Genomic DNA, 25,933 nt, shown 5'->3' on the forward strand with positions numbered 1-25,933 from the left:
CTAGCAGTCCCCTGGGCACAGTACCTGCTCCAGTTAAAGCCCACTCCCAAGCACACATATTCAGGAAACTGCAAGAAGAGGTTTTCAGGGCTCAGCTATCTCAAGTCATGAACATCTACTACCAGCACACTCCAAAAACAGGGTGACATCTTCATCAGCAGCTGCCATTGCCACAGGATCCCCTTGGCACTTACACCTGTGCCATGGCTCCCATCCCACTGGATGTGGCCCTGAGATGGAATCTCCAAGTTGGTGGGAAGGAGCAATGCTGCGAGGAGCGGACCAGCTTTCCCAGCCCTCCACATTTTCAAAAGGAACAGATGAAGATAAAAGCAGGCACTGTCAGGAAATCTCCTTTGCCTCTTCTGTGAGGCCCACCATGCCCCAGGGGCAACACAGCTCCCTGCCAGGGCTTATCCAAAGGCCAAGCCGACTCAGGCTGCTGTGTTTGCCACTCTCCTCCCTCCACTGGAACCACAAGCACCAGAGAGAAGTAATTCCTGCTCCATTTTGTCAGGACAGTGCTGTCTTGGTATGAAACACCAAAACTGAAACACATTATTCCTTATAACTTAAAGAAACAGAAATGAGGAAAGCATCCTATAGCAAATGCAGGCAGCCCAACTGCCTTTGGAGCAATCTCTTCAGATTTATAGGGGAGTATGTCAGACACAAGGACTATCAGCACCACTCCCCTGGCAGCACAGGCACATGATGGTGGGAGGAAGGAGCCCTCACACCCCTGGCTGCGGGCTGGCAGGGCTCCCAAAATACCCCCCAAGCCCTGGCAGAGCACAGAAAGCAGAGTGGGGGAGCTGCTCCAGCAGGAATGGTTTTTTGCCTGGCCATTTTGCTGGCTGTTGGAGTCAGGCAATGGAAGGAGGTGCACAGGAAGCGAGACCATGCAGCTGTAAATCCTGTCAAGTATAACGATGTTTTTTAAGCATATTTTCTTGATCTCCCTCCCGAGGGACCAAACCCAAAAGATGATTTGATCTTTAGGTAACCCAGAAACAAAGTGTTTCCCAAACAAATAATCACATTGCAGTCTGACAATGGTCATTATGACAAAAGAGCATTTTATTTCTGTTTTTTTCTGGGTGTACTATATTGCAATGTAACACTATGCAGGTCGATTATCATATTAAGATTCTTGCTACAGAATTAAGTTTGTCCATTTGGTCAAATTTCAAAGTTTTTTCTTGGCATTCCTGCAGGACTCGTCACCACTTAAGCACATGAATTACTGACATGCCAGAAAAGTGATATAAGACTTGGAGCAGGCGCTTTCCAATCAGAATTTGCAAAAGTTGTTGGGCTGGCTGGATGCACGAGGTCAGCACAAATATCCATTCTAATTTTGACAAAGGGGGAGATGCACATCTCCAGATTTTGATCTCAAAATAGATTTGCTTGTCAGGCTCAATGTGCTATGAAGGTTGTCTTCTTACTTTTGATGCAAGCTTTGTCATCTCTAATTCTGTTACCAAGGAAGATTATTATTTTTGAGCAATAATGAAAAAATGCCTTGCTTAAATTCTGGAACTGTCATACTTGTTAGGCACCTGATTAATATAAGTAGTTCTAGAAACTCTTTGTATATATACAAACCATGCTAAAGTATTGTCCACAAAATGTCCATCCATTCTAAGTCAAATACTATTGGTCGCAGAAAAGTCTAGTATGAATCACATGTGAATATACATATGAGCAGTACATGATTCACTGAGTAAATATGGCACTTTTACATATTTTCCTGGATGTTATAGAGAATTAGGAAACAATCTTCCCTCAGCTGACTCATTCCTAAATTACTGTAATATGGGTTTGGAAAATACACCCCAGAATAGCCAGTAAGAGGTTTAGAAAAATCAACAGTGCAGCTACCTGAGTTTGTTTCATTACGAAATTAACAGTAATGTGGAATTTTATCATCCACTGTGAGCCTGAGGGTTGTCTACTCACAAAAGCCAAGCTGCCCAACCCTGCTATACATAAAACAGCACAGTTCTCCAAGCACGTGGCTCGACAAGATGATGAACTGACCTAGCATCTCCAAAGGGACTTGCCGTCTCTTCTTCTTGTACAGACCCCAGCTGCAGAGTCCTGTCCCCTTGTTACTCCCATCCTGGTGTCCATCCAATCCTTTAGAGAGCTGATCCAGCAGAAAATTAGTCCCTTTTTTAGACAGGCATAGTTTTCTGCTGGCTTAAAAAGTTGATTTATCCTGTGGAGGGATCAGACCAGCACCAGACCAGTAAAGGTACATGAGAAGCAGCTGGAATGTGTTGGCAGGAATAGGGAGCATGGGAGGAGGAGGAAGCTGCCCCTTTTTGGTGACAATGAGCTGTCAGATTGAGGACACTGTCTCAGCTCACCAAACCCTTGGAGAAGATACAGTTATTAGTGTGAAAGTGCTTAGACTGGTATAGTTTATTCCTAGCAAAGTGAATAAAAATATGCCAGCACAAGGCACTTTATACTCATGTAACTGTCCACATGAGGGGTTGCACTGGTATAAATATAATCAGTTACAAACAAAACCCCACATCCCCTAAGTGATGTATTTACAAAAATGGCATAGAACATGTCTCCAACCTTCAGTTATGAGGTGTACATAACTTCCATTCAGAAACAAGACCACAGACTACACATGAAACAACATTAAACACAAAATAAATTAGGGGTTAAAATGCTACATCTAAGAATATAAAGACTTTTAAAAAAACTTCAAATGTAATCCCATATTTAAAATCTAAGTAAGAGAACTATACATCTCCACCAATTACCTGGACATTTCAAACAGTTTACATTCATCAGACACAACAGCACTTTGGTTTACATAATTAGGTTAATATGAGCAATGAAATGTTTCTCTTCCTCACATAACATCAAAGTGAAATACATTTAGAATATATATACTGCCAAGCTGTTCCAATAAGTGCATTCCACACACAAGTAAGGGAAGCTCTTACAATAGCTACATCAATTATAGGTCTTAAATAGAACAAAATGAAACCCATTTAAAAAATCTTGATTTGATTCCTTCATGCCTGACCCATTTTCATTAATCTGGATCTTCTCCAGAACACAGCCAAGCGCAAAATGTAAGTCTGACCTGGTACTGTGGCAAGCTCACACACCAAATTGCATAGCACACTCTGGATTAATGAGAAAGTTATCACTGTAGTTTGTTTGTCTCCCCACCTTTTGAAGTCATACTCTTAAACCAACTGTAAGCTTTTGTACCAAGCTCAAGAACTCAGATTAACTGTAGCTCAAGACACACAATGGCAGTTAGAAAACATTTAAGAGCAACCAATCTGACAGCTGTCAAATATTTTACATAAATTTGAACAAACAGCAATTCAACCTCTGCAATTTATGAACAGCATTGCCTCCTAGAGAAATAAGGATTTATTTCTAGATATTCTTGTGAAACATTTATCGAGTGCCTGCATCTGACTCAAACATGTGTGCTGGATACAATGAAGAGATCTCCTCCCAGCAAAACACTTTACTACTTTTGATTAGCTTAAATTAGCTTGTGAGCAGCACATCCCTTTAAAACCTGACTAAAAGAAATCAAATGGCTGGATTAAATAAACAGCTGAACATGGCTTCGGAGGATAAAGTTCCCAATGTGATGCACAATCATCACAGATTACATTCTTTTAAAAAGCAAACTTCCAACTATAGGATTTCAAATTTAATTACACTCTGGGAGATGAAAACATAGCCTTCATCACTGTCCTTGGGTATGTTGGGTAGGCTGAGACTTGTGAGAAATTAATGTATTCATTTAATCTAATTTTTGCAAATCTGCAAATGTTCCTGTGCTGAGCTTGGTTTCATGCCACCCAGGCTAAATCAAGGACATAGCAGAGGCTGTTTCCTTGTCAGAAGCTTTACAAACTAAGTATGATTGCGCTTTTTCTGGATCCCATTCCTAGAAGGTGCCAAGCAATTTGGTGGGGAAGTGGGCTGAGGGGGCACAGGGCACGTTCTCTCTTGCAGTACTGGTGTTTAAGGGAGGATGGGGTTTTTCAAGAGAGCATTTCATCTTGCTGAGTTGGCATTTCCAATGCAGTGAGTTCACTGCACCCCTTCCACTCAAGTTAGCAGGAAATGGGCAGCCACATCCCTTTGCACAGTTAGGAAAACCTTTAACATGAGTCACTTTGGTCCCGATTCCACTGTGAATTTGACCTTACTCCTCCTGCACCAGAGAGGAAATAGCAGCAAGTGCCTCCTGCTCAGTGCAGAGTGTGAATGGACAGCCAGACTGAATGGCCAACAGGCCCTGACGGAGTTCTGCATGCTCCCTCTCACCCATTAAAATGCATAAAGAACCTTTTCTACCTGCTTTGACCATCTGAGAAAACCCTGTTGTAAGTAAAAAGGGATTGTCAGCCTAGATTTGATCTTGTTAGATGTTGAACACCTTCTACTGCCACTGAAGAGGAAACAAAGGCATTCAACACCTGCAGCACCACCTGTTGAAGACCATGTCCCAAGGGATTAACAATAACTAGGAAGACAATATAATCATCTATTACAAACTATGCAACCCAAAGCATACATCTTAAACACAGTTTCCCTAGTGGGATTAGGAAATGGAAAGAAAAACCAACAGACAAAATCATTTACTTTTACCAGTAAAAATTAATTTACAGATGCCCTTGTTCTCAGGGCAAAACAAACTAAAAATATCTTAAAACAGTGAAAAAATATGAGAAAATTTTATTTAAAAATATATGTACTCCTTACTCCAAATTTGTTTGTACAGAAAGGATTTGAAAAAGAAAAAAATAACGACAAATTAAATGCATATTCAGAGTATGCATTCTCTAGAGCGTTTTTGGTAGAAGTGTTATTTCTGTAAAACTGAGCAAGAAGAAGTTATTCAGCTTTCATTTGCTCCCTGACATCAGAAGGCAAAGTTTCAAACAAGTTGTCCTCTACAGTGAAACCAGTCCTCTTCAGAGCTCTACACTCACCGAGCTCAGGTGGGAGGATTTCAAAGTGATTGCCTTTAATATCCAGGTAGGAGAGCAATGTCAAATTACCAATTTTAGGTGAAAGGACTGACAAGTTATTTTTCCCAATTTTCAGAGTCTTAAGTTTTTTGCAAAAGTACAGTTCATCTGGCACACTCTCCACTTTGTTGCAAGTAATGGAAAAGTACTGTAAACTCTGAAGAACTCCTATTTCAGGTGGGATAAAGCGAATGTCATTGTAAGACAAATCCAAATATCTGATTTTGTTGCATAGGAATAGGTGGGACGGAAGAACCTCTATTTTGTTATGGCTGAAGGAAAGCCGCTCTAGACTCGTGAGTTTCTTTATATGCTCTGGGATGTAGGTTATACTGTTGTACCACAGCTTTAGAATTGTCAACTTTCGCAGATGTTGAAAACTTACTATTTCTTCAATGGATTTGAGGTTGTTTTCCTTTAGATCCAATTCCTGAAGGCTGAGAAGGCTGAAGACTGCATGAGGTATGCGCTCTAAATCACAATGAACCAATTCCAGCTGTGTCAAGTTGACCATTTTCTTCAGGTTGTTGAGCATCACTAACTTAGTGCCATCATTATGGATACACAATTTCTGCAGGTGACTTGAAACATCAACTGCAGATTGTGGGATTTTGGACAAATTACTTTTTATGTGAAGAACTTTCAGGCTTTTAAGCTCCCGAAAAGACTCCAGTGTAATGTTTTTAGAAATATCATGACTTAGGGAGCCAATTAAATAGAGCTCTTCCAAATTTCTGAGGCCATACATCCAATGTGGAAGTTCTCTGATGTCATCAAACTTAACGCTCAAGATCTTGAGATTCTCCTTCAGAAAAGCCAAGGCAGCACTGTGGATCTTCACAGAGCACTGGTGCAATGAGAGCTCCTGGAGATTGTCCAACTGTGCAATGGTTGCTGGTATCATTACATTATTAATTATTTCAAGTTTTAAAGACTGCAGCTCAGTAATTTCAAACACTGTGTCTGGTAGTCCGGAAAGCATGAAAAGCTGTAGCTCCAAATGGCTGTGGGAGTTTGTCTGCAGCCTCTGTCGCAGTTTATCTGCAGTCCACTCATTGTTTAGGTTCAGCTGTTTCAGCTTATTTTCACTGACTTCAGACAGGAAGACAGCAAAGCGCTTGGAGTAGAGAGGATCGTACTGATCGATCATATGGAGCATAAAAGCAAAGTCATTCTTGACATCTGGGATATCATCGATTCCCGTCTCCTGCCGAACATACTCGAAAGAATATTCTTTCAGTGAACGGTAGAACAACCAGTACAGTGTATAAAGGCATGTCAGGCCATAGATGCTTACAAAGCACAGGTAGCAATAAGAAAGTTTAGAGAACAGATGTGCCATCGTGTGATTACAGCAAAAGTTCTTGTATCCTGTCATGTCCTCAATATCAACATTACAGACTACCGTAAAATTAACTTCTGAGACAAGTGCTGTGTTGTAAGCAATAATAATAAGGAATTTAATTACCTTAAGTACAGTCTGGCGAACGTACATGACATAGAGTATATCACCCTCCTCAACATGCAGTCTAAATTTCTTCACCTTTTCAAACAGTGCTTTGGCCTGTTCACCTTCTTTTTTATCTAATGCCCCAGGTGTTCCCTTATCCACGACCAACTTCTCAGGGATTGATTTTAAAGACTGTGTCTTGACCAAAGTGCCTTCAGTGCTTGGTTGAGTAGTATTAGACTTGTTAATGTTGTTCTTCCTGTTATCCTTCTCTTCAGAGTCTTCCCCTGACACTTCGGATAAAGCTCTTGTTGTCCAGGGAGAATCAAAACATTTCCCAAGTATTGAAATGAAGTGTTCAATTTTGGAGCTTGATCCAGGGAATTTGAACCAGAAGTTACTACACAGCATGAAGACCAGTGTGTGTATAAGGACAAGGTAAGGGAAGTACTTGGCATACCAGTGCAGAGCCCGTTCATAGCACACCTGATTTATAAAGCTGTACTGCTGAAGGTCCAAGTCAGTCTTGAGTCCTTTCATTTCAACTGTAGCTGGAGGGGTGGATGGCTTTGGTGGTGGAAGGGGGGTGGTATCTGGTAATGTGTTAAACACATTTGAACTATTAGATTGGTTCTGGCAAGGCTGGACACGCTTTGGAAGGCATATTATCTTGTCTTGCATGACCTGGAACACACAAAAAGGTATCTTTTGAACTGATGTACAAACAATGGTGGCAGCACCAATGGGTAGCTGTCCTTGGAGTACCTCCAGCTGCCAGGCATTCCTCCACACAGCCTGCCACTTGTCCCCACAGGCTGCACTATTATTATTCTCAACAAGACACTTGTTCTGTATGCCAAGAACTAGGCCACCCCTTTCTAGCTACGGCTAGCTTACCATAATTTGAATAAGAGGGCATTGACACAATCCAGGAATAGGAGAAATGTGGGGAATGCTTCCAGAAAAGACCAGGCAACTCCTGCTCTGCTGTCCCCAGAGACAGACTGTTAATGCCAGGTGTATTCACCCTGGCTACATGATGTTCAGAGGTTGCTTAGGCTTGACAGCAGCACAACTGCATTCATGTGGCTACACTCCCACACTGTGATGTCTTATCACACCAAAAATGGCTGACAAAAGGCTAATGTGAGCTTATCTATGCAGTCTTAATATCTTCAGTCTTAATAAAGACCGATAAGGACAGTTCTTTGATGGCACTTGTGTGTGCATGGACATAAATTTTATTTAGTTTCTCACACAAATACATAGAGTCCTCACAGAATCATAAAATTATCTGGGTTGGAAGGGACCTTAAGGATCATCTACTATTCCAGGAATGGGGCACCCACAATTTCTCCGGCAGCTTCAACCTGTTTCACTGCCTCAACATCCTCACAGTGAAGAATTTCTTTCTAATAGCTAATCTAAACTAAACTTTCAGCTAAAAGCCCTTACTCCTTGTCCTATGACTACATGCTCTTGTCCAAAGTCCCTCTCTATGGGGGGCTTCTGTAGGATGGACTACACACCTGGGGGAAATAATCTAGCTCTGTTCTTGAGTCTGTCTGTAAAAAAAAAACAAACAAGAAGTTTTCTTGATCCTAGATGGTCATCCATGTTGCCAAACTGAGGTCAAAGTGCCTCTAGGGACCAATAACCTTTGGTTTAATTTGGGATAACAGTTCTGAGTTCAATGCAAGGCTCCCTACAGGTCTGATTTTAAAATGCTAATCCATGTGATAAAACAAGGAGCTATCTTACTTGCCCTGAATGACTAACTGCAATTAGCCCAAACTAAGAATGTGTGTGTAGTGTAGAGGTACTCTTTGACATCATGGTTGTTGAAAGCACTAAATTTAAGGCATGCAACAAGAGCTACCAAAATCAGACGATCCTTGATGATCCACCCTGGTGTAGTGAGATGCTGAGATAAGACCACACATGTTTTGAACAGTATCAGTGCCACAACTGTTGACACATCAAAAAGTTCTGTAGTTAATCTATGTCTGTAAAGCGTCTGCTACTGTGACATACACCCTTAGTTACGTTCTGGATTTATGTATCTCACAATAAGTTGGAATAAAAACAATTTGTCTATTATTTCAGTCTTTCCATACATTTTTTTCCAGTGTGCTTTCTCCAATCAAGCAGGTAAACTTAAAACAGATAACAGATATAACAGATGATTTACTTTGTGGGGTTAAGCAAACATCTACTAATGCAAAATTTAGCTCTATATAAAGAGATTTTTAAACATGAATGTTGTATCAAATGAAAATACTTGAGAATGGAGAATACAGGCAAAACTACAGTTGATTTCATGTGAAGTTTGAGACATAGCATATCTAAATCCTAGGTCATGTAAGTGAGCAAATTCCTCTGAAATAAGAGCTCTGTCAATGTGTCACTTTAGCTCTATTTCAAAGTCATGCCAAGAAATGTGAGATCCATGTTTGAATCCCTAGTGTAACTTCATATTTTTGTGGAGTCATCCCAAACAGTGTTTTTCATTTCTTTTCTGCTTTTGGCTCTTCGGCAAAATGTAACTAACAGTGACTGACAGTAATGTCAATTGTTTATGTGTAAGCATCCTCAGAAACATTTTGGAATGGAAGAGACATAATATTAGCTGTGGGTGTTGTTAATAAAATCAGCACATTCATTTCAAATCTCTTAAAGCATAATGACAGAAATAATATTAACATCTGCCAAATTAAGAAAAACAGGAATTACAAAATTCAATTTTTTAAACTTTCAAACAGCAAAATGGTAACAGAAAAGAACTGAAGTTGATAATCTGTTTTGTTATGCCAAACTAAGGTGAAAACAGTGATCCAGACACCAGCCAAACCAACAGCTCTTATCTTATTTGGCACAGTTCCATTGACTCTAGTGCAAGTCTGCTGATTCACAGCTGCTAAAAGTCTGGTCTGTGTTATTTGATGTTGCTACTTAAACAGCTTTAATCCTGGGACCAGCACATTTTTGCTTTGTTCGTGATGAGCCCAAGAGATAAAACAAGATGGGACAGCATCCTTCCAAGGCCCTTCCTCATTTGTGGTGTTCTTTCAGCAGCCCCAAGAGCACCCGCCACACCTCTGCCCCTTTGGTTCACCTGTAAGGTGCACCCGAACACTCCGATCATCAGCATGGCCACCGAGAGATAGTCCGTGAACACATCCCACCAGGGCTTCAGCACGCGGAACGCCGGCTGCTGCTCCGAGAACTGCCGGAACTCGGTCACAGGGATCATCGTCCTGCAAAACAGCAAGGCCAGCTCAGTCTCCTGCAGCTCGGACCCCTCACCCTGTGCGAGCAAGTGAAAAAACCTCCTCTATAAATGGAACTCCCAGTCGTGGCATACAAGTTCCCAGCTACTGACTCCCCACCTCAGAAGAGGGATGCTCGTGCTGTCACTACACAGCTCCTGGAAGGGAGAGCCTGCAATCCCATCCATGCAGGCAGGCAAATCCCTCTCCTCTGTTGACTCCAGCCATCTCTGATGGGTCAGTGAGGCCTTTTGCATCCTTGAAAATCAGCCCATTCTGTAGATAGAGATGTTCAGCATTAGCCTTGATCTCAAAGATCTGGCTGAAATGCTTGTCCTGCATTCAAACTTCACACACCTTTTTAGTTACCATGTTTCATCCATTTCCATTTTATTCATAGTGCTTTCAGGAATGCTTTGGAGTATTTTTGTGCACACTCACTGCAATTTTAAATCTACTGTGTTTTGAATGCAAGTTCCTGAAGTGGTTTAGGTAACCAAAACTACAGCCAGATCAAGGGCTTTATCTTCACCTCAGATGTGTAGGCTTACATCATCATGTCCTCTGAGAAATCAGCTAACACATGAGCATGTACAGGCAAAGCAACTGATATTAAAGCCTACAGCATACTGTGTAACTAAATCCCTGAGATCAAACCAGGACTGAAACTCCTTAGTAAGTTACAGTGGAAAGATAAATTCAGATGGGAATGTAACAAAAATACTCCCAAGGGCAACTAACAAAATTTGTCCATTAACTAACATCACAAATGTTCATCACAATCAGTTCATATCACAATCAGTTCATATCACAGTAACACTGGAAGTCTATAATCCTGATTCAGCTGCACAGTGGGACCCATTAATGTGGGTTTGGTGACATCCATTTCTGTGCAGGCTTAGTGATAAGCACACACTTGCTGAGAGGCTGCTCAGGAACTTAGGGGATTCAGTTCATTCAGAGCCAGGGAACAGGAAGGGAATGATTCAAGCCCTAATGGCTGCAATTCACTGCAAGTATACAGCCATCCTAAGGATTAAGAACTGACCCTGATTAACTGGCCATACACGTTTGGAAGGATGCTCACTTTGGCACCTTCTCAGGGACTGTTTTGTCTCTGCCTGCCCATCTGATCCTCAGGAGGTACTGCAGTCCCCAGAGGCATAAGATGAAGTCTGTAAATGAACTTGTGGTAGTAGTTAGGCTGGGGCTTTGCAGCTGAGTACCATAAAAACTTTTATTTCTTGCTGCCCTCTCCTCTTGCAACCTTTCTATGTTGCTTTAAGCACTACTTGGCCAGACAGGAGAATCCTCTCTCAGCCTCCTGTCCTTCTGAAGTCTATCCCCAGGAGGCAGGCTATAATGACAGATGAAACCCACACACACCTCTTGCACAACTGGCAATCCCCAAGATGAAGGCAGGCTGTCCTCCATACCACTTTCAAATTAATAGACCATCAGTGAAAATGATGGCAATGCAAGCCTGACCTCACACAGCCAGGTCAGAGGCTTGGTGGCATCCTTGCCAACAGGCCTGAATTGCTGCAGTGCTGGCAGAGGAATGCAGCTTTGTTATCAAATGGCAGGCAGCCAGGAACCACAATTCTGCTTTTTGTGTGCTTGTCTTGCAAATGTTAGCAGACATATCAGGGAAGATATACCTCTACAGCAGAGAAGAGATGGGTGCCTGCTGGGACGAACCTTTGTTGCCTTTTACTCTTCTTTTATAAATACTGGTGGGAAAGGTGGATCTCATCAATTAGAAGTGCCCCATGTAGTTTTAAGTACCAGCACTCCTTCAGCTAAACCTCTGCTGGCAGCTCCCAGTGGCACCTGAGCTGAAGAACATCATACACAATCTCACTTCCATTCCCATACACATTTCACTGCCACTGGTAAGGAATTACCCCTCTCTATTTCATTTCCACATAAAATGTAGGTGACTGAGTAGCTGCTGTTGAGCTTCTTTTTTTTTTTTTTTTTTTTTTAATCAAGCACTGAAAAACTTAGAAAATTCTCAAAGGAATCCATTAATACAAATGTTAGCTAAGCAGTTGCCATGCAACAGTCCTGCTCAAAGTTTTGTAACACATATACTACTGTTGGCTCAGGTTTTGAGGCCAGCTGGCTGAGTGGAATGCCATAAGAATACCTATCAACAGATTGCTTTAAAATCACCACATTTTCTTCCCACCCCTGCAATAATGGCTTAGGAGTGCTTTTTCATATTCTGATGGCACAGCCTCTAGAAATCCTAATTGTAAAGTTTTTTTTTTTCAAAAGGATAAACAATTTCATTGTCAGGTGAAGACAGAATTATGTTTCCTGCAGTGGAAATTCTTGACAAAACACAAGTGCTCACATGCACGGAAATGTGGGGAAACCCAGGAATCGCTGGTTAGACACCCAAGCAACTGTAGATCAGAGCCACGGTGTTATGAAAGGCAGCAGCACTGAATCAGGGGCAGTGCCTGACAGCAGATGGGACTAGAAACTATCTTGCAAATTACTGTGCAGTGACAGCTTTCAGACCAAAAAATCCTTTGGCTGTTGTTTTTTATAGGTTTCACTATGTATTTTTAGGGGTCTTTTTTGTATCATATATTTGCTTTATTTCTCCAAAGTGATATGTGTGGAATTTAGATGAAGGCAGATAGGTTCTGGTACCACAAACACATGCTGCCCTGATCCCTTGTTCCTTTCAGAGGCTGTTCTTTGCATAGTGTGACTCCTCATTAGTAGAGTGCACATACTGTTACCCCGATTAATGGGCCAAGCAGAGGCAGAGCTGCACACAGAAAGCCCCTCTGAGCCATCTTAGAAAACCCATCTCTGGGGGTGGAAGGTTTGCTGTCCAGCAGCAGACATCAAAACCTGTCTGCCGCTAACGTTTTCCTATATTGCTAAAGAAAGAAAACAAACATTACTGAATGATGATAATAGTGCTGCACATAAAGAAACAGTAAAAAAACCCAACAACGTCTACTGAGAGATGATATTTTTTAGCTTTGGGGAAAAAAGATAATCGCAGAAACTTTAAATGGCAATTGAATGTGACGAAGTAGGAAAACCATTTTCCAACACTCACTGGAGGAACCCTATTGCCTCTCCCCTTGCTGTGTTAAGAATCAAGGAAAATGCTGGAAAGAACTGCAGAGCAGCCTAGGCTAACCAGCACTGCTGACATCTGCACGCAGAACAAAATGACACCAAGTCACTTTTCATTTGTCTCCCACTTCCCTCTAGCCTTTTTTTTTCATTCTGGCTTCTTCAGGGATGGAAAGGACATCTATCAGCAGCAACTCAGACCTCAGAAAAGAGACAGCAGGTCCACCTGGCTGAGAGCAATCCTGAAAAATCCCTCCTTGGCCATGTCCAAAGCCCAGCTCTTTCCCACTGCTACACCCAAAGGTAGACCACTGCCAGACTCCTTTATAATCACACAGAAACCAGGTCTGCACAAAATAAAAGGATTTAATCAATCATCAATTTGAACAAATCGAGGGATGTGAAAAAGTCACACTGCAGCCCAAGTCACAGCACACCATTTACTGTAGGACACCATCTCTGGGACAGCACACCATGCACTGTAGTTTCTTATCTCTCCTTGCAACAAGGAGATAAAAGACAAGGAGTTCAACATTTCAGCTGGTGAAGACTAAGACTGCATTACTAATTTGCGTTCACTCACACTCAAAATGTTATTTCATTGCACAGTACATTGTAGCTGAAATATGGCATCTGACTTATCATAAAGCATTATTCTAACCTACTTTAGTAAATACTAGAGTTCTAAATATTGGATATTCTTTTCAATTAAAACCAGAACTCGTTCTTTTTTTTCTCTTGTGTTTTTAATAATCCTCAGACCCTACAGAAAATAAAATGGTACATGAGATAAATCATCTGCTATTCAGCTACCAGAAGGAAATAAAAAAGGAACTTGGATTAAAAAACAGTCGTACTGGCTATTAAGCAGTGTCATAGAACAGAGCTGTGGGTTTGCCAGATTAAATAATAATAATAATAATAAAACACCAAACAAGAAAAAAAAAGTAACAAAAATTCCCAAAACAAAAGGAAAAAAAACCCCACAAGAACACTGGAGGGGAGAGAAAACAGTAGTGATTCTTATTTTAAAATTTCTAAGAAATGTAGAAAACTTGGTGAGTGACAATGAATATGTCATATTAAGATTAAATACTTGAGTCCAGGTGTAAGTGTGATACCTACTCCATCAGAAAACCCAACTACAGGAATCAGCTAATGCATAGGAGATTAGGGGCGAGACATGACAAATTAATGTGACTTAAAGAGCTAAGGAGAATAAATAGATGCGAGGCAGAGACAAAAGTATCGGAACCAAATCAGACTTAATAAATCAACAGATTGAATCAAAGGCTGATTGTGAAAAGCTGCAGCATGGAGCAAAGCAGTGTCTCAGCAATTGGTTTGTATCAGAGTGAATCAAGGAAAGCAGTGAGGACAGTTTGGAAGTAAGGATGGCTCTTGCCAGTGCAGCTAGAGAAAACCGAGGCAGCGGGCAATCCACGTGATGTCCGCTGCAGAATGAAAGGAAATCAATGCCCGAACCTCCTGCCCACGGGGAGCTCAAGGGGCGGCTCGGGCGGGCAGCCCGGGGGGTCTGTGGGCCGGGCTGCCACCAGCCCCAGCAGCCCAAGGGACCGCGGTGCCCCGGCCGGCACTGCTCGCTGTCACAGCACGGCCACAAAGCCCTGCGACAAGCCCTGGCCTAGGCTTAGCGCTCCACGGGTCGGCACTGTGGCTTGCTCGGCACGGCTTCGTGTCCACCGAGGTGCTGTGCTCTGCCTTGCAGCAGCAACAAGGGACCCAGTCAGAGCCAGGACGCACCGTGCCAGATGGGCAAACACATGAGGACATGGAAGCTGACACTCCCCCTCATTAAGCTGCATTCATCTTGTGTCTTGAGAGACTCTTCAAAAGCAAAAACATTAATGCTCAGAAAACAGGTCCTCTGGTACAACGCTGAACAAAGCTGCCTTTGGCTTACAGCACCTTCCAGGCCCCAGGCCCAAGCTCTTGCTAGGTGACAGTTGCTATTTTTAAGTGGATTCTCAGAGTCATTTCATTCATTTCATGGAGCAGATTGGCAGCACCCTCAGGAGAATTCAAGGGTCACGCTGCTGGGAGAGCTCTGCCACCAGTGACACCAGTACGTGCCACTCCCACTGCCCCACCTCAGCTCTCAAGGCACAGCCTGTAGAGACACGACAATTAAAAGCAGCACAGTGAGCAAAACAAAGGGAATAACTGGGAGGCTCTGCGCTTATCTCAGCCAGGCAGGTCTGACAGCATGTGTTCCTCACTGAGGCAGAGCCCCAGCAGCTCCCGCCACCGCTCCCCACCATGACAAGCTGGCCTGCGGCCTGCCTGCGCCCTGCTGGCAGAGCTGCCAGCTGCTCCGCACCCTTCCCTAGGCACTGCTCCCTGTCACCCTATGGGTGACAGACAGCAGCCACCCTTTGCCCTGGCTATGGCCTCCCTGCCCAGCAAAGCCCAAGAGCCTCTCTCCGTGCCTTGTTGACCCTCATGTGACGGAGAAGTGGAGTCACTGCTGCTTCATGTGCTCAGGCAGGAGACCAGGACTTGCCAGAGCTGTTTGCCATGCTACAGCTGTTACTCACCAGAAGTCAAGCCCTTGGCTATTTTGTCCTTCCACTACTGGTTACTCCATCACGTCACATGTGTTGAAGCAATCAGTGTCATCCATTGCTTGTTTTGGGGGAACAACCAAAGCTATGCACCAGAATCAGGGTCCCTGGATGTCAGACAGGCAACTATCATCCAGAAAGTTCTGGCTTGGCAAGGCCAGGGTATGAATTATACACCAGAGGGAAAAAGGAAAAGGAACATAGCTGGAGAATAAAGAAATAGTGATACTGGCAGCTGGGAAGCACATAAAGTTGGTGGGATTTCTTAAGCTGACTAGAAAAGATGTTTAAATGATTAGCCAGCTGACATTTAACCTCATTTCCCTGACATCCCATCAATCCTCCTCAGATGTAGGATCAGCATCACCACGTCCCAAGAGTGGCACAGAGTTCAACCAAGCCCCAGTGGTAGGGGAACAGCCCTGAGCCCCACTAGGGAAGGAGCTTTCTTCATGAGGAGCCCTGGGCTAGAGGCTGCAGGACCACAGCTGCAGCCCAGCTGAGTATAACAGAAGGGCCAAAGCTGAGATGTCCTCAAGAGCCAATTCAGACTGGCGCTGCTTGGTCTTTCACATCAGAGATCTACTGAAAGGAGAAAATGCTAGGCCAACGCTGCTCTCCTGGCTCTTTTAAGCATACTTCATGTTAGGGTAAATGATGAAATGCCTTTCAGGAATAGTGCTTCAAGAAGGTCTCTGCGTTGGTTCCCAAACATGATTTACTGCATATTCATCTTCATTAAAGGAACAGAGCACAGCTCCTATTTAACACAAAACAAACTTGTGACCTGGCAGCAGGGACTCAGCAGAGCCCAAGGGCTGTGAGCCACGTGTGCAAGGGCTGCACACCAGTGGGTTTTTACACAGGACAAGGCATTGCACACTCCAAATCTCTCCGTCCATCATTGTAAACATTTGTTACTCTGCACAAATACCATAAAGCCACTTTTCAAGTGTTTTGTGCTGTTTGGCCTTGGCTGTCATGGGCCAGGAGGTGAAGTTAAGCTGGAGTGCTTCTCAGCACAGGGCCTGAGGCTGCACTGAAAAGCAGAATTTTGCATTCCTATTTTACCTGCTTTGGAAGTGCACACTGAGACAGTTAAATAAGCATGAGTAAGGGAGTTTTGCAGTCAGGTTGATGGTGATATATTCTCAAAGAGGATATTTAAACAAAATCACCGGTCTCTGCAGAGCCCCAGGGTTCAGGCCAACAGTCTCCTCTAGACAGCTGATAGACACAGCCTGGCATGAAAATGGCTTGGTGCTATCATCAGTCACATATTCTATCAAATATAACTTTGCTAAATTTGTATTTTTAGGTGGGACTGGGTCCCCAAAACAACCATAAGGAAAAACCTGTGTAATTTAAACCAAAATTTGAATGAAGACCTAGCCAGCAATTGTTCAAATCATTCTAGGAACAAGCTTAGGAAAACAAATTGGATGTGAACCCTACAAAAATTGTGGTCTTTTTATTTAAAACTTTTCAGATCACTCATGCCCCAAAATTTGACCTGTCTATTGAGAACGCAGTTCTTACTGCAGTGTGAACGGCTGCCTACAGCTGGCTGATTTATAAACCTTTGGAAACTGTGGGTTTGTGTCCTTTGATGTTAGCAGATGAACACTTCATTTTCAGCATGTGCCCAGAAACCCCTCACAGCTCCTGGCACTGCCCATGCTGGCACCACAGATGACAGATTATGGACCTGCTTAATTTCATCACTTAACCAGGAAAGGACTAAAAGTAGATACAGGGACAAGACACCAAGCCAGGGAAACTAAGATTAGACTAAGGGGGAAATATGTTGATAAGAACTGGAATTAGTTAACTCCTAATTCCCAAGAGGTGTATGTTCCATTCTTATCTATGTATTCTCACACACATTGTACACACAGTGAAATAATGTCTGAACTACCCGGACATTCAGTTTTGGTAATTATTTTGCTACATGTTTGCACTGACCAAAATGTCCAGCATTTTGATAAGTGTAGGTGCTTGATCAGTTCCCATGTAACATACGATAAAACCTCTGCTACTGACTTCTGGTATTTGCAGCATTTCAGGAGACCAGTTTCCCTGCTAGGTTTTATTGCCATTGGTGTTTCCTGTAATATAAAATTCAATTTAAAAAGTAATTTTTAAAAAGGCATAAACTTTTTGGTTGGAAAAACTACTTTGAACGCTGGCTTGTATTGCCACTGTTTGAAACATGATGGCTCCCTTTTTGTTCTGTTGACTGCAACGGAGATTTTCACAGGAAGAAATACCATCACTCTGAAGTAAGAAGTACAAACAAATGATGCAGTTTCTTAAACATAAATCCCATGTAAAGGAACTGGAAAGACATTAAAAACAAACCATTTGCATCCAAACAGTTATTTTTAACAGTCTATGAGTTTACTGTATTTTCAAACAAATCCATGCCCTTGTGGCTGAAGCTGGTGAGGAAATGTGACCTGGAGGAACAACAAAGAATGAGTCAGGAGTCCCCACTGGGACACAGACTGTGCACGCCACATCAACCCGCCATGCCACCTCTTCTCTAGCTGCACAACAGAAAGGTATCCACTTTCTTTAGTACTTTGGTGGGAAATATGAATGAATAGTACTACAAAATCATAACATAGCTTTTTTCCAGTTTTCTGCAATGCCTGAAACCAAACTGATAGCATGTCAAAACTCCCCTAAAATGCCACTGAAGTGATTTCATACTACACATTACCAAAATTAAACATCACAGTTGGTATTAGTTTACCAATCTGGGGAACAGACAAAACACAATTAGCTCACAGAAGACATTATTCCAGTACCCAAAGTTTTGCAGTTCTACAAAACGTGTATTCCCTGAGTGACAGCTGTTCAGAGTAAGGAAGGGGTTTCATTTTCAGGTGCACTGACTGGGGACAGCTAGGCTGTGCCACCTGAACTCCAGCAAGGTCCCAACCAAGAGCTGGAAAGCTGTGTTCCATTATGTCAGCTTCCCCAGAGCCGCAGCTCCGCAGGACCACAACCGTGGGCAAGATGCCAGCGGGGGATTTAGTGCTGGAGAGAACTGGAAAGGGTGTAACTTCCAGAAACATGCTGAATACCTAGTCCACTCCTTTCCCTTCAGGTTCCTGAGGCCCACACTGCAAGCATCCAGTGTACACTGGGTTTCAGCTGCCCACCTGCCTAACAGCCAGGAGGGAGCCTAACAGCGTGGGGACACTGAGAGGCAGCAGCAAACCCCCCTGCTCTGCTCCTGGTACCATCTGCTGTGGCAGTGGAGGCTCAAAGACCTGAACCCAGAACTCAGAGGAGACATAAGGGTTGTAAAGAGAAGACATAAAGGACATAAAGAGGAAGCAACTTTAATAAACTGCATTTCAAAATATATGTTGCAATTTCCACCTACATATACAGCAAGTGCTGCTTTGGTAACGAATCCTAGACAATAACCCTGTTGTTAGTTCCAACTGAGTCATAGCACTTTTTCATGTATTACACACCAAAAAGACTTCTTATTGTCAGCAGCTCTTTGACTTCAGCTTGGTTGGACTAAAGACAAAAAAATGTTCAGTGCAAGATTCTGCCAGATAAAGTCTCAGTGAAATCAATAGGAGTTCTTTCCATACCAAGCACATGGGCCTGTGTGGAGACTTGGCTTTGCTGAGCTATTTCTCCCAATCTAAAGAGAAGTACACTCCACACATTTCCATGTCAAAGCCTACTTCAAAGGCAATACTTACCATTTTTCAGCTCTGGGAGTAACATTCTTTGTTTATCAGGGCTATCACTCAAGATGCCTGCCCTCTTTCCAGAGATGCAAGATGGTTTTAATGTGAGTGAAAGCCTTTAACAGCAAACCAAAGAACCAAGCAACTAACTATCCAGTAAGTGATATTTTAGTACTCCTGGAGGAATAAATCTAAACAATTGAGAAAATAAAATCACATCAAGTTTTAATCAAAGTTATACCAGGTTTTCCACAAATACTATTTAAGATACTCAGATAATGAAGACAGAAACAATGCTGTTAAAGTGTCTCAGAACAGACAAGGTTACACAAATCAATGCCATTCATCATCAAAGAAATAGGCGCCTGAGGCTAATACAAGTGCTCATATTTAAAAATGTTCAGCTGATATAATTAAAAATTAATTCCTAATTGGGACAGGAAGCACAAAAGGTCCATTCTGAGTCTTAAGCAGCTCAGTCATCTGACAAGTTAGTTAAAAACATTTTATGCAGTGACTGAGCCAAAAACATTAAAGAATTCCTGTTTTCATGATTTGGGAGACTTTTTCATATAAAGAATCTTTTTAGCTCCTACTTGCATGCAACACAAAAGAACTTTCTAAAACTTCATGATAGTCTCATAAAACATGGATCCCAAAACACCTTGATAAACATACAGGTATTCTCAGCCTGAAGCAGCTGGTGGATTTTCTTCCCCCAAACCATCCTTTGTTACAAAAATCCCTGACAATAAAGTCATGGTCTCATCCATACCCCTGAAAGAATGAGAAAGACTAAAATAGATAAATTAAAGCATGCAAATTGCACATGATCTATACACACTCAAAACAATACACTAGTAACTACAGAATCAGAATTTGTGTTCACATAGAATGACCTTCAAAGATCATGAACTGGAAAACCAGGACTGCCTTCTCTACTGGATCTTCTCAGGACAGTGTCTGTCCATAGACCATCAAAGAGGGATTAGCTCTAACATCATTCCACCAAAAAGTCTGTTGCTGCATAAAACAGAAAAAAAAGGCTGTTTCCATCAAGCCTAAACTGTAAGATAAAAGCAGTTGCTGGAGGGGATTCTGACAACACTACAGCAGGTGTGCAAGTCTTTGAAATTACATCATCATGGTTAAATGACTGCAAAGAGCAAATACTCTTTTTTGTCACATTACAGTTAAAGGGGCTTTTCCGAGACTACTGTCTGTGAACACTGGTGAAAACTACCTACCTCGAGATAGCTCATCAAACATTCACATCAACTGGAAAATGTGATCTATAATGGTCCTTGCTCCGAGCACCAAACCCTCTGACAGCAACCTGCACTTCTGAGCTGCTGCACTGTGCTCTAAATGGCACATGTATCAGGATCTTACACTGCTGCATGCTCAGGGCAGGGCTTGACCTGTGCTCTGCTTCACCTTATGCTCCAGACCAAGCAATTAGTCCAAACTCCCACCTTCCTTTCAGTGATAAGTAAATTAAATTGGAAATGTTCTCAGCAGGTTGGCAGTCTTATTGCTGGGTTGTTGAATTTAGGTTTCCCATCAATAAAAAGTCACTATGTACTATTGCCACCGAAGGGAGGTGTGAGCTAGCATCTCCACCTTCAGCAGATGGTAGGTCAACCCAGGATTAGAAGTTGGTATAAAAGGCTGTATTCTGCTCACCTAGGAGTCAATGGAAAAGTTACAGTTTACTTTGACAGTCAGAAATGGATTTTTAATACTATGGTACAGAACCAAATATTTTTACATGTTCTGGTTCAAATTCAGTGGAACTTCATACACCCATCATAACAGTGACATTAGCAACTTGCCCTGGAGAATGGTGCCATCCTGTGCTTCAGGAGAGGCCTTTGCTTTACTTTAAAACCAAGGAAAAACATGCACTGTATCTTAAGGTAGGATTCTCCCAAACAAGTGGGAAATGTGCAAAGCACATGGCGTTATCCTACCTTTTAAAAATCTGACCAGATCAAACACCAGATTGTAAATCAGTCCTTCAAGGGAGAAGGAGACTGTACAGAAACTCTGTACTGGAAAAATTCTGAATAAACCCTCACACTGGTCCAAACCTATGACTCTCTGCATGATACAGTTGTAAAGTTTATGCTGTGTCTGATTAGCTGTATGTGCCAGGCACTAAAATGTAACATGAATACAGTGACAGAAAGCTCATGTAGGGTCTGACAGGTCGAAAGACAGCTCTAACACTTTACCTACCTGGGGATGGGAAGGCAGACAGAAGGGCCTGCCCTTGGAATGGAACAAATGTCATAATCACACCTGGCCAAGAGGCTGAATCAAACCTAGTATCTTCCTAGCCAGAAAGAGGTCCTAGAAACACAAACCCAACAAAAGTCACTGCACTATAGCTTGATTTTGCAACAGAGTTTTGTTGCACAAAATCCCTGGGTGAACAGCTCAAAGATGAAGAAGAGAGTAAAGTTTCCATTATGTTGAGCATGTGAAATCCAACACTTGTTAACAGCCCTTTGACAAATCATTTTGGAAGGAGAATGGCTTCTTTGACTTATTAAGAAAGGCTTTAAAATATTTAGAAGGTTTCTTTTTCCTGAGGTCAATTGTTTCATTTTCAGTGTTTTCTTTACTACATAGCCAGGCCTCCCCTGCCCTTCACATCTCTGACAATGAGGACAGCATCTTTCTACCAGGTTTCCTTAAAGAGGAAAAAACTATAAAATTAAACTTTAGCTCCTGTTATTGTGAATTGTTTGGATGGTAATAGAGGTTTTTTTTTTTTTACTTCCCACAGCTCTCCAAAAGCCTTGGGTTGGGAAGTGCCTTTCTGGCGGTGACTATGGCCCACTTCAACCAGTCGCAGCTGAGGTCAATGGACAATCAGGGGAACTGCTCCTCCCAGCACTCTGACCCAGTTCATTATTCTGGGTCTCACTGTGCTGTCCCTCCGGCGCTGAGGCCACCTGAGCATTGTTTAATGCTCGGGCCTGCCCAGCCCGGATGCTGCCCCCCTCCTGGTCAGAGCTCCTTCTTGTGGGCCTCAAAAGCCAGACACCGAGGTGGGATGGGGCTGCCTCAGGAAATTAACTTCAACTGGTACAGGAACTGACTGCAAGATAGCACGAAGCACTGAGTGAGCACTTGGAAGGAGAATTTAGCAGTCTCTGATTTCATTTTTCACCGAAATCCACCACTAGCATTTTCCAATACTGGGCATACAAAGCAAATAGATTTTTAGCCTTTCCATCAGACAGCTATTTCTAAAACTGCTTACAAGAGTAAATAATAACAAATAAAACACACAGAATGTTATACTGTGGCAAAACCTCTAGCAGGGTCTGTCAGTATTCAGACTGGAAGAAAACAGCAGCACAGATGCCACAAATTTAGCAAACTCAGAAAGTAACTGGAAAAGGAAATGATTCAGAAACCACAGGTGCTCAGCACCAGGCTGCTGTGCCTTGCTGGCAGCCCTGGGACACAGTCACTTGTGAGACAGCAGGAATACAAGGCCAGGTTAAAATTAGGGATCATCTCAGAAGTGTGCTCAGCCCAGCTCTCCACGCTGATCTGCACCACAGGAACAGGAGCAAACAGGTTTTTCCAGAAGAAGAGTAAGCCCAGGGGAGTGCTACCCTCTTGAGTGCTTTCATCACACCAAAAACAAAAGTAAAAGCAGGTCTAATACACCCGGGGGCAGTGGAGGGGGGGAATTGGTGGGGAGAAGATAAGATGCATAACTGGTTGAATTGGGAAGGAAGATTTAAAAATTATTATTTATTTCCAATGTTGTCATGTTTTTCTCCACTATCTTGCAAAGTACTTTTCTGCCTGTACAATCTTTTACAGCATCATTCAAACCTACAGTGCTTTGTGGGAGCAAACATTACATGGTTGTCTTCAAACAGTTGTGCTAATAATACTGAATCTCTTGTCACAGGAAGTACTAACTGCAAAGGTTAAAAAAAAAAAAAAAGAAATAATTAAAAAGCCAAACTATAGCTAACATACTTATCTGAGCAATAAAGTTCCTTACTTTTAAACACTAACCCTCATGAAATTCTGGTAGGATACATTCAGTGGTCTTTCGTAAGCGTCTCATTTTGCTTGGTCAACTCTTTTTAATGAACTGGACAAACTGCACTTGGTGAATAATGGGCAAAACTGCCCATCACTCTGCGACAAGGCAGAGCTGGTTTTAAACTGATACAAAATCGGGCTTATTTATTTATTTATTTAATCTCTTCAAAAACGGAGCTGTGGACGCCAGAGCAGCCCCCGGGGAAGGGACCGGCGGGCGCGGTGGCAGCGCGGCTGGACCGCCGCCTCCCAGTCCTGCTCGCATCCTCCCCGTAATGCGGGCTGGTCTGCGGCTTGTTTTCGGGGAAAATAAGGCCATGGGTTTCCCCAAGCCCTTTTCCCCAAAGCCTTTCCCAAGCCGCCCGTCTCCACGGCGACTGTTTCCCACCAGTGCCCCCTCGGCGGCCCCGCTCCCGGGAAGCCCCGCTTGGCTCCGGGCCGCCGCCGTGCCGGGAACCCCCGGGGCTGCCCCGCCCGGCAGAGGATGCGGTGGGATGGATGGGTCGTGGGGGGCCGCCGGGGCCGCTTCCCGGCGCCCCTCCGCAGGAGAGGAGCCAGCGGCGATCCCAGATAAAGTTTGGCTGCTCCGGCACTGCCCAGGTTCGGAAGCGGCACCGCCGGTGCCGCCGGCGGGCAAAGGGGGGCCCCGGCGGCCGCGGGCCGGGCCGGGCCCCTTCTCTTCTTCCCGCGGGGGCGCAGCACCGGGCCCTGCAGGACGGCGCCGTTCCCGCGCGGCCCCCGGGGTCCCCTCCCCGTGGCGATGCCCCGTCCCCGGCGCGGGCAGCGGAGCGCCCCGGGAGAGGCAGCCGGGCGCCGCAGCGCTTACCTGGCGTGCGGCCGGGCGTGCGGCTCGGGGTCACGGGCGGCGGCGGGCGGGCGGCACCGCGAACATCCCGCGGCGCGGTGCGGGGCTCAGTGCGGCGGGCAGGGCCGGGCCGGGAGGCCGCCCGCAGCCGCGCTCCGCCCGCCGCCGCTCCGCCCCCGCCGCCGCGGGGCCACGTCTCCGGTGTGACGCACGCGGCGGGTGCCGGGGGGCGCCGGTTGGGCCGTGCCCGGCAGCCCCCGCGGGCCCGGCGGCGGCGATGGGCGGCACGGCCGCGCTCCGCCCGCTGCCCGGAGCCGCCGGTAACGGTACCCGGGAGCAGCGACCTCCGGGCGCGCCCGCGGCATCCCCGGCCGGAGGAGCGGCGAGGCGGGGGCCGGCGGAGCAGCCGCGGCACGGACGGGCCGGGCCGGTGCCGTGGGAAGCAGCGGCGGGCGGGGGGAGCCGCGAGTCGCCGTCCTGTCGCGGGCGGCTTCGCGCCGCGTCGGGAGAATGACAGCACAAATTGTGATGGAATGATCTGGACCTCAACACGCAGGGCCGTGGAACGACTATAAAGAGACCGGGCTGTAAAGTGCCTGGGACTGTATTAACAATGGAAAAGTGTCTCAGAGAGTGACAATTGGAAACACAAACTTCTGGCCCAGCAATTCAAAAAGTGCAGTCTGAAAACTGCTGCTGAAAGAAACCACATGTTTAAAGGGACTGTGGTCTAACATTTCCAGAAAGATTTACATCTCTGGCAGAACAAAGAGGACAAATTCTGCATCAGAGGGAGGTACTTGCCCTCCAATAACTTGTCCCTAACCTTAGGGGTAGTGTGTATATCCCCCTAGGGACACTGCAAATATGTAAACAAGGAAATACAAATATATAAGCCCACTGGGGAGGAGTTAATGAAAACAAACACAACATGATGCCTCACAGCTGTTTTGCTGCAAAAATATTAACTACATTAGGATGTGAACCAAAGGTCTGCCAGGGATAGCTGTAGGGAATTCTGACTTCGTGTATTTTGTGACCGTCTGCTACAGGGACTAGTGAGGGCAGACTCAGGTTCCTCATTTGGGAATCATGGATGTGATTTATAGCTGTGGGAGTTCAGTTCATCATTTGCCTGAAGTGTTCGCTTAAGTGCTTTGTTGTGCAGAGTTGCTTTTCTCAACTGAAACCTCAAGGCTTTCTGGGGCACCTCAAGAAATGAGGGTCTGAGTCTGACAGGAACTGGAAGAGGATGTCAGCACAGCTCCCTCACAGTCCTTCAGAGCTGCCAGCCTAAAATATTTCAGCAATACTGCACCATTACATAATTTTAAGTGTTCCCCCCATGCTTTGTGGGATATGGCTAAGAAATAAAACAGGACAAATGAGCTAGGTTTCCACACTGACAAAAGCACTGGGTTTCTTTTTCTGAGCTGAAGAAATAGTTATGGTGACTGCTGTGTTCATTTTATTGGTTTCTTTCCATTACTCTTAACTCCTGGCAGCAGCTTAGAGAATCCCTCCCTGGCCTGGATGGTTTCTTCTTTCAAACATTTGGAGGCGGTTGTTCACCCTTTCATCATCGCTTAGCTCATTTAATCTTTCCTCATAAGTCAGTCCCTCCTGTTACTTAATTGTGGTGCTGCTTTTCCCTGAACTCCCTCTCAGTTGCTCATTTATTTTATGGTGACATGGTGGCCAGTAATCCTGCCATTGTTAACGTTTCCTGTTGTGGACTTTTGGGTTATTTTTGTTCAGAGTTACTGCAGTACTTGGAGGACTGAGCTAAGCTTCCCCTGTGAAGAATAATTACAGGCAAGGTCACTGATACTGCAGTAGAAAACATGGTCCATGGATAAATATAGCTGCTGAGTTTGG

At 44.1% G+C, this 25,933-nt stretch overlaps 1 protein-coding gene across 1 annotated transcript; it reads right to left on the reverse strand.

Annotated features, from left to right (window-relative positions):
- Positions 1 to 1,059: 1,059 nt before the first annotated feature.
- Positions 1,060 to 24,171, reverse strand: LRRC8C (leucine rich repeat containing 8 VRAC subunit C). The gene is made up of 3 exons (XM_053985388.1): positions 24,077 to 24,171; positions 9,605 to 9,746; positions 1,060 to 7,173 (listed from the first exon to the last, which is right to left on the reverse strand). Exons 2-3 carry the CDS (start codon positions 9,740 to 9,742, stop codon positions 4,903 to 4,905), a joined length of 2,409 nt encoding a protein of 802 aa, XP_053841363.1. The 5' UTR covers positions 9,743 to 9,746; positions 24,077 to 24,171; the 3' UTR covers positions 1,060 to 4,902.
- Between the last annotated feature and the right edge of the window lie 1,762 nt (positions 24,172 to 25,933).

The sequence above is a fragment of the Vidua macroura genome, chromosome 9, assembly GCF_024509145.1.
Source record: "Vidua macroura isolate BioBank_ID:100142 chromosome 9, ASM2450914v1, whole genome shotgun sequence".
NCBI lineage: Eukaryota > Metazoa > Chordata > Aves > Passeriformes > Viduidae > Vidua > Vidua macroura.

Coding starts and splice junctions, on each gene's coding strand:
- LRRC8C (XM_053985388.1), bottom strand. CDS start 9,742: ATGATCCCTGTGACCGAGTTCCGGCAGTTCTCGGAGCAGCAGCCGGCG. Junction 7,174..9,604: donor TGTTCGGGTGCACCTTACAG/GTGAACCAAAGG, acceptor TGTGTGTTCCAG/GTCATGCAAGACAAGATAAT.